Source organism: Eurypyga helias, unplaced genomic scaffold (genome assembly GCF_000690775.1).
Source record: "Eurypyga helias isolate BGI_N326 unplaced genomic scaffold, ASM69077v1 scaffold29574, whole genome shotgun sequence".
Classification (NCBI taxonomy): domain Eukaryota; kingdom Metazoa; phylum Chordata; class Aves; order Eurypygiformes; family Eurypygidae; genus Eurypyga; species Eurypyga helias.
In genome coordinates, this window is record NW_010248599.1 from 8267 (window position 1) to 17152 (window position 8886).

Consider the following 8886-nt stretch of genomic DNA (forward strand, 5'->3'; position numbering starts at 1 on the left):
AGCAGCCGAGGCCATGGCAGCCGCCACCCCCACGGCAAAGTCCTCGAGCGGCAAGGATGCCGTGCAGCAGGGGGGCAGCCAGGAGGAAGACCCCGAGAGGATGAAGCACAGTAAGATTAGAGCCCGGGTCTACGCTGGTTCGGGAGCTCGGATAGGGGTGTCCCGTGGGAAGGGAAGGGGCTCCGCTCCAACCGCCGCTGCTGCGCGTGTCTCTCGATCTGCCCAAGCCTTTTTTCAACATCCTGGTAATTCGCCCTCCCTGTTTTCTTGTGAAAGTGAGTTCTGCTGAGAGTTAAAACCGGGATGCAGCTGTGGTAGGGCATTTCTGTAGGGTGGGACACGGATTGAATTCCCTGCAGCGCCACAAGCTGCCGTCTCAGCCCGTCTGCCCTCAGCGTGGGGTAGTTCCAACCAGGGTGTATCTGTGCCAAACGCGTTTTCCTTAAGTATCGGGACAGGGTGAGGAGGGTCCCTCCGTCGTCACCGCTGCAGGGCCGGTGCGGGGCCGTGGTTGCCCCCGTGATGGCACCGATTTACACCGCGTGCAGCACCAAAGTGAATCACCACCTTCGCTGCTGAGGCTGTGGAAAACACGCAGCGTTTGGAGCTAGAGTGAGCCACGACTTCCCCTGCGTGGGCCTGGGATAGCGTTGTTTCTCCTGGGTCTGTGGGGTGGGAAGCAGCATCCTGTTACTGTTTGGTGGGGTGACTGATTCATTCAACAGCCCTTTAGTTCACAGGGGTAACGGCCTCCTCAAATGAGCCCCCCCCTTGCCTTAGGACTGCTGAAGCCCCCCTGGAAGTACCGTTATTTGACCAAATCTCTCTGTTTCTCTCTTTTGAGTCAGGAAGGAAACAGAAAACTCCTAAGAAGTTTACGGGGGAGCAGCCATCCATCTCGGGGACGTTTGGACTGAAAGGTAATACGGGGATGACTGGTGAGCTGTAAGGTTGGGGCTTCTCCTTGGGGCCTTTCAGGGAAGCCCTGGCAGCCCCACTGTAGTGGAGATATGTGACAGGCACCCGGAGCCTGGGAATACCATCCTGGAGGAGATGGTGCCTTTCACCACCGGACTGTCTAAAGGGAATGAAAGGCAGCAGCAGAGCTGGCACTGATAACAACCCGGCCTGCGCTGCTGGGAACCTGTTGCTGGGAAATGAGGGAAGAGAGGAAAGGATCCGGGTATGTCCAGCTGTAACACAGGAGTAACAAGCCACTGGCACATGAGAAGCATCATCTCATCATCATCCTGCCCTCCTGCGATGTCACAGCATTCCCAATAGCGTCAAAAGGATTTCTGCTGAGTGGAAAGGCCGGGTGACACGTCATCCCTCAGATGTCTCCCATGCTGGTCGCCCACGCTCAATAAAATTCAAGGGAGAAGAGACGTGTTATCGGGATGTTTTGTGAGAGGAGGCTCCGAAGTTGGCTGCTTCAGCCTGACAAAGCGCGTGGGACTGTGGTCCTGCTCCATACATAAACCTGACTGGGATGGAAAAGGAGGGAGGAAACCTGGAGCATCCCTGGCACGAGAGCAACTGGGTTCAGACTGTCTGTGAGATCGTTCAGCCAGGGTTTCCAGGCACTGCCGGCAGCACCTTCCAGTACAAGAGGCACTCAGGGAGAGGCACTAATGGCTTTGAAGGAATTAAGCGCTTACCCGACGCCGTCTCCACAGTTTCCTGGCTCCTGGGAAGTCTGAGGTCGTTTCCCTTCTCCACAGAGGCACTGAAACGTCTGCTGTGGGTTCCTGGAGAATAAACGGGTCCCTGGGTGATCCATTGCCCACGGGAAGAGAGAAGATTGGGCAGGGGTTTGCCTACATCCCCTGGGTTCAGCGTGGCAGTTCGCTCCCCAGAGATGAGGGAGCCACCAGCCCGTTGGGGGCCGCTTCTCCATCCACACCCCGGGTTTGCAAGAGCCACAGCCCACACGTTTGTGGACGCATGGACCCTCGTGGGGGAGCTGTGGATCCGACCCTGGCACTCACGGTGCTGCCTCCAGCACTTTCTGTGGAAGTACAGGCACGGGGCCGAACCCCACGTGGAGTTCGGGGGGGTGGACCCATGGGAGAGGCCCCCTCCTCTCTTTGCCAGCCTTTCCAAAGCATCGTTTGGAAGCCACGTCTTTCATTTCTCCTGTCAGCCCAGGAATTGCCGAAGGATTCTGCAGGACAGAGGGGGATCTGTTAGAGGGGCTCTCAGCATGTGCCGAGCCCCCTCCTCCTCACTTGACCCTGCTGGCTGCAGGGAGCATGCTTCCATCACACGGGGATGAGGCACAGACAAGGTGGGAGGGTGGGTGGATTTGGGAGAAGCTGCTGGAGAGCCCGGCGCTCTGCCCGTGCGGAGATCCCGGCCTGGGAGCTCCCCCACGCGCAGGCAGCCAGCAGCCCCGGGGGGCTGCGCCAGGTTTCCTCTTCCCGGTGTGCCTGTTGGCCGGTCGCCCCCCCTGTCCTGTTTCTTCCCAACACTTCCCAGCACCCGGCAGCACCGGGAGAGACCTGTGTTTGTTGTGACAACCACACAGAGATCCAGGGGTAAAAGGTCCTGTGGGATCTGGTGTAAGATCCCAGAATTTGCCCTGTTTTCCAAGCGGGACCCCAGTTCCTTGGCGTAAGCGGCTAGACAGCCTTTCCAGGTTCATCTGCAGGAACATCCCTTTTATATCCTGAAGTTGCTCTTCCAATTTCCCCTTTTGATTTCTTGCAAAATGCCCTTTTGCCCCCTCCCCAGCCGTGCTGGAAGCATCCTACCCTGCTTCGCCGTGGTGTTTCCATGGGTCATAAACCTTCTGGCTTGGGGGAAATGATTCTGTTTACAAAACACCAAGATCTTTATGATGCTGCTTGTTTTAATTACGTGCTTGGTGCTGCTTATACAGCCTTGGCCAGGGGTAGATACTTCTGACCTGCCAAAGGCAAGTTGGTCTGATGGTATCCCCTCTGTCTACAGGTCTCGTCAAAGCAGAGGACAAGGCGAAAGCCCATCGAGCCAAGAAGCTGGAGGGGAGCACCAACACGGAGGAGCTGAAAAAGAAACCCCCGGGAGCTGGTGTGAAGAAGGAAACAGCTGTGCATCTTCCGGCAGGTGAGGCTGGCAGAGGCAAAGCACGGGCAGCAGCTCTGCGTGCAGCTTAGCTGCTTGTCAGCTGTCCCACGCTCTGCTTTGAGCCTCCACGGTCCCCCTTTTCACTCCACAGTCCCCCCTTTCACTCCATGGTCGCCCCTTTCACGCCATGGTCCCCCCTTTCACTCCACGGTGCCCCCTTTCACGCCATGGTCCCCCCTTTCATGCCACGGTCCACACTTTCACCCACAGCTAGTGCTCCCCGCACCCTTCCTGACCCAGTGGGCCGTTTGCTGGGGGAGTTTTCTAGCAGGCTTGTGAGCAAAAGCAGCCCAAAATCAAAAATAGAAGCACGCAGCTCCTGTGCTTTCCAGGTTTAGCACAGATGCAGGGACAGCCGCTGCTCCTAAAATCCTGGTGCAGCCACAACTGCCACCCTGAAAGGGGTAACCCTACCTTCACCTCGCTGCCAGGACAGGCTGCTGCGAGTGCTGGGAGATGGGAACCAAATCCTGGTTCCACCTGGCCTCCGTGTGACCCCAGTTTGGGTCAGCCTCTGGGGTGATGGCCTTTTCCCAACAGCATCTCCGCATGTGACGCCGGTGCGTCGCTCCGGGCACAGTTACGCCTTCTGGGGGGCGCAGCCCTAGCCCAGGTTGGCTTTCCCTGGGAGCTCTGACAGCAGGGGGAATGCAGGATGTGTGAGATAAACACAGCTGCAACGTCTTACACCGCTCTCAAAGTCAAATAAACGACTCTCTCATCTCACAGCCCGGCAAAAGCATCCAAATAAACAGAGTTGGTGGGTTTTATTCACACTGGGCTTCCCTTGGCTGGAAGCTCAGCACAGCTCTGCTGAGAACGCTGCGTGAACTCTGCGCCTGGGAGCAGGTTTTGGCCCCGCGTAGCTCTTACTTGGGGTGTTTTTTAAGCCAGTTACAGCCGTTCAAATAAACACACGCCTGGAAGTTAGCACTCCCCTAGCTGCCTGTGTGTCTGCCGGGAAGAGGAGTGCCAGGGAAGCTTTCCAGGCACACGTCCGGATGGAGCCGAGACGCTCACCTCTGTTCGCTCCCGCTAATTGTTTCGGTTGGCAGGGGGGAGTTATTCCACGCGGGGCAAGATCAGGTGGCCGGGGACATCCTCATGTTTTAACTCCCAATGTGCAGGATACTGGGGTTGGAAGGATGAACCTCCTTTTCCCTGTGAAATGCCAGCAGGTCAAGTAACTCCACGTGAAGTGGCCCAGTGACCCAGTTTGCTCAGGCAGCTGCGGGAGCTCTGGGGCAGAGCTGCAAGTGCCAGCGTGATTTGTGCCTGGCTTGGCCCGTGCCTGGGAGACGATTTCTCTTCTTTCAGCATCAGGAACTGTTCCCAATCCAGTGCTTTCCAGCGCAGCAAACCAAGGCTTACGACGGGGCTTCCTCTGCCCAGCAGCCCGGGCAGGTTGTGGTCTCTGCGGCTGGCTGTAACACCTCTCTCCTCTCCCTCCCCAGCAAACCCCGAGGACCAGTGGCAGCGGGAGATCAGCGAGAAGGGAGAGGTCGCCTGTCCAACCTGCAGCGTTATAACCAGGAAAACTGTTGTGGGGCTCAAAAAGCACATGGATGTCTGCCAGAAAGTAAGGATTTGCTTTATTCAATCACACATGTAATGGATTTTGGAGGAGGATGGGGGTGGGGTGGGGGTGTTGCTCCTAAATGTGTGTTGGTGCTCTGGGCTGTGCTTGATAGAGCACTTGCTAATCGTCCTCGGATCTGGCTGCTTCGCATCGATTCGGAGGGATTTGGACACCTAATCCTCAGCAGTTCTCAATCCCTTTGTGCTCTGGGCCCCTTGCACCACTGTCTCCAGCAGAATTGGGTATCTCTAGTAGCTAAACACATCGTTCTAAGGCCAGAGGCGTTGTTGAGGTTGTCTCTAGTCTGGCCTCCTCCGGGCTCCCGGCTGTGGGATTTCCCTGCGTGCCGTGCCTTGCATCAGGCCCGATAAATTGTGGTCGAATGAGAGCACGTCTCGGGGAGACCCCGAGCTTGCCTGCGCTCAGGCAGACTGTCAGGACGCGGTTCAGTACCGGTGCAGTGAAAAACTGTCTCTCTGCCCCGCCGCCATCCATCAGAGCGCAGGATTACGTCTCCATCCGTCACCCGGCGCGGGGCAGAGCCGTCGCCACGGCAAGCCAACGTGGGATCGATGCCTCCCGCTTTGAAAATATGTGGCTGGGCTTTGATTCCACATTCATTTTCTGTAAATGCCTCCTCTGCCTTCGCCTCGCTATTTATACAGCAGTGGGAGGCTACTCTCCCTTTCAAACCCCCTGCGACATCGATGCCAGGCAGCATCCTGCTTCCTCTGGCATCCTGGCTTCCATGGAGGAGGGATCTCGGCCATCACTGCTCATATCTCCCGCGCTTTGGAGCGGCTCCCAGGCCAGGCAGGCTCCATGCAGGCTGCACGGCTCTCCCAGAGCAGTCAGGCATGTCTTCCCTGCTATAAATAAACCGGTGGATTTTCAGCTGAGGAATCAAGGCTCCAGGCCTAGGAGCGGGTGTTTTGTCACCCTTCCCTGAGGGGTATGGCCCTTGGCGGGGCTGGCTCCGCTGCTCTGGGAGCTGGGATGCTTGGCAGAATCCCTGCCAGAGCAGCCTGTGGCCCAGGAAAGGAAGGTCCCCAAGCTCTGGGTGTGTGACCACAGGCCCAGCTCTCGGCATTTCATTTCTGAGACGAGTCTACAGCACGTCGTTAGCGAGGCCCCACTGCTGCAGGCACAGGGTGTCCCCATCGGAAGCGACCCCGGAGTGCAGGTGCCCTCTCCGCTTGCTCTCTGCTATAATGACACATGTATTTCTTAGCTGGCCAATGGGAGAAGGATGTGCAGGCTCCCAAAACTCTTATAAAAACCAAAAGAAACTGTGTTTCTCCATTCCTTGCTTGTCACTAAGCAATCTGCCCTGTTTGGGTTTGGAAAGGAAATAAGGGATGGAGGTGGTTGCAATGTGGTTGGTCCTGAGGGAGACAGGGGCAGGTATATCCTGCCAGCTCCCAGGTGGGAAATCTTTTTAGAATACAGACATGGCTTATTCCTCATTGTTGGCTGGAGGAGTAAACCCCAGACTGGCTGGCACTGGCACCTGGTGAGCTGAGCTTTTAGCAGCCACTTTGGTAGAACGGAACCTTGGGTCTGCACAAGATTAACCGATGGGCGCACCGGTCCAAGCGAGGCATTCCCAGCTGGCTGCAGTGAGTTCATTCTTCATTTCCCCAGAGCTCTGGGATGAGGAGGGATTTGCAGCTCCATCTTCATTCCCTCTCCACCTTCTAGTCTAGGTTTGATTTAAGGGGAAGTGGTGAAGGTGGAGCATCAGCCGGGCAGGAGGAGCAGGAAAGGCTCCCTGTGATAGAGTCACAGAACCGTTTGGGTTGGGAGGGACCTTAAAGCCCAGCCAGTGCCACCCCCTGCCATGGGCAGGGACACCTTCCATAGCCCAGGTTGCTCCAAGCCTCATCCAGCCTGGCCTTGGACACTCCCAGGGATGGGGCATCCACAGCTTCTCTGGGAACCTGTCCCAGTGCTCCCACCCTCTGCAGGAAGAATTCCTTCCTGATGTCCCATCTCCATCTCCCTCTTTCAGTTTAAACCTGTTCCCCCTTGTCCTGTCACTTCCTGCCCTTGGAAAAAGCCCTCCCAGCTTTCTTGTAGCCCCCCAGGCACTGGAAGGGGCTCTAAGGTCTCCCCAGAGCTTCCCTTCTCCAGGCTGAACCCCCCAACTCCCCCAGCCTGTCCCCAGGGCAGAGGGGCTCCAGCCCTCGGAGCATCTCCATGGTCTCCTCTGGACTCGCTCCAACAGCTCCGTGTCCTTCTGCTGTTGGGGGCCCAGAGCTGGAGCAGAACTGCAGGGGGGTCTCCCCAAGCAGAGCAGAGGGGCAGAATTCCCTCCCTCGCCCCCCTGGCCACGCTTCTGTCAAGACACCCTGTCTCTGGGTGCCCAGAGCGTTCACCTCCTGAGTCCATAATCCCTGGTACCTGCCCCAGCAAAAGTCACCATCTGCATCCTCACGTTGCAGGTTCCCTTTGCACGTCGGGGGGGTGTTTAATGCACCTCCCCGGTCGCTCAGGGGGCCGAGTCGGGTCAAGCAGCAGAGCAGTATGCGGCAGGCAGCGTTGTGCTGTGATCGTGTCCAGCAGTGGCTCAATTTCAAACAGCCCAGGCACCCAGAAAGTGTGCTGTAGCCGGCATCTGTCGTTGTTACTGGGGCTGCGGAGCAGAGTCCCCTGACATACTGGTAGATCAAAGCTGCTTCTCTTTCCTGATCCTTTAACAGGAAGACTAAGACACCAGGTCCAGACGTTTCCAGCCAGCAGGGCTTTAAATCTACATCCAAAATGGAATGTTTTCCAAAAATTGAGGCATGTGGGTTTGATAACAGTATCCGGGACAGCAGAGAGAAATCTCTGAGGCTGGGATTGGGGTGGGGGACAGGGACGCTGCGTTGCCTGCTGGGTCCCACCGCCGGGTCCTGCTGCAGCCACAGCCACCTGCAGGGTTTGCTGACAAGCAGGAGCAGCCCTTGGAAAAAAGAACGGTGTCCGGTGGCCTCCATGGTGACTTGCCTTTAATTCCTTCAGCTGCAGGATGCCTTGAAGTGTCAGCACTGCAAAAAGCAGTTCAAGTCCAAAGCTGGGCTGAATTACCACACCATGGCCGAGCACGTCAGCAAGGTAAGAGCTGGGCTGCTCACGCCTCGCGCCGATGGCGAAGCATCTTTCCACTGTTTCACATACTGCTCGCTCCAGGGAGTGGCCTTACCCCTTCCCTGCTCAGGATTGAAAAAATAAACCAGGATTTCAAATCCCAGAATGGGGGGGAAGATTGAGCGAGTACGGGGTGGCGGGTTTGGAGTGGCAAAGCTCTGCCTCCAAAACTGTGCCCCCAAATCCGGGGCTGATGGGTTCTGCCTTGCACAAATCTCAAAATCCATGCTCTCCACTGTGTGTGCGAGAAGCAGCCACAAATTTTACCATGAATAAAATCAGACAGGCACTAATACAGGTGCTATTCTTAAAAATCTGGTCATGTACATCCCCGATATCCCTGGGCAAGGCACAACCCCATCTGTTCATGTCCCGTGCTTACCGGTTGTGACTTGTCTTTTACCTGTGCATGAAGCTCCTGCTCTTCAGTCTGGCTGGTGAATCCTCCGTGCAGGAGCTGCTCCTGAGTTTCTCAGCCGGCCCTGTGGGTACGAACACAGGAAAGGCACGAGCAGGCCTGGCACGTAACGGCGAAGGCGTTGGCGTGCGGTGAAGCAGTGGCAGATCCAGCTCTTCCAACGAGAGGTTCCCCCAGGCCAAGGGCAGCTCCAGCGAGGCAGAGGTTTTCCACCCACTCCTGGCACAGAGGACATGCATAAATGGTTGACTCTGTCGCTTCTGTCACTTCCTTGTTTCCAGCCTGTTCCTGTGGAAACCGCTGGACTTGGTGAACAGGAAAAGCGGGAAAGGCTGAGGAAAGTGCTAAAGCAGATGGGAAAACTGAAATGCCCCAATGAGGTACAAGAACGATTCCTGTTTCTCGTTCTGTGAAAAGGTGGAAGGAGTGAGTCCTGGTGCAGAGGGGGATGCACCCTCTCCAGGCATCCCTCGGCACGCTCTCGACTTCTCAGCCATCCGTGTCCCTGTCCCCCTGGCACCGTGCACTCCGGCAACGGGCCGTCCTGGCAGGGAGGGTGGGCGTAGGGGCAGGTTGAGGAGTGCCAAAGGGCAGGTTCTGCCTCCTGAACTCGGGAAGGGGCACAGCCGGTGCTGTCCTGAGCATG

The 8886-nt window shown here is 57.0% G+C and overlaps 1 protein-coding gene across 1 annotated transcript in view; it reads left to right on the forward strand.

Annotated features, from left to right (window-relative positions):
• The window catches only part of LOC104509243 (zinc finger protein 512B-like), a gene marked incomplete at its 3' end in the record, with an annotated part of 14183 nt that extends 5563 nt beyond the window's left edge, over positions 1-8620 (forward strand). Inside the window, 6 exon segments of the mRNA XM_010151118.1 lie at positions 1-110; positions 849-920; positions 2956-3090; positions 4566-4690; positions 7697-7789; positions 8522-8620. The exon segment at positions 1-110 is cut by the window's left edge and continues 34 nt beyond it. Of these exon segments, the coding sequence (XP_010149420.1) occupies positions 1-110; positions 849-920; positions 2956-3090; positions 4566-4690; positions 7697-7789; positions 8522-8620 (634 nt within the window).
• Positions 8621-8886: the final 266 nt, after the last annotated feature.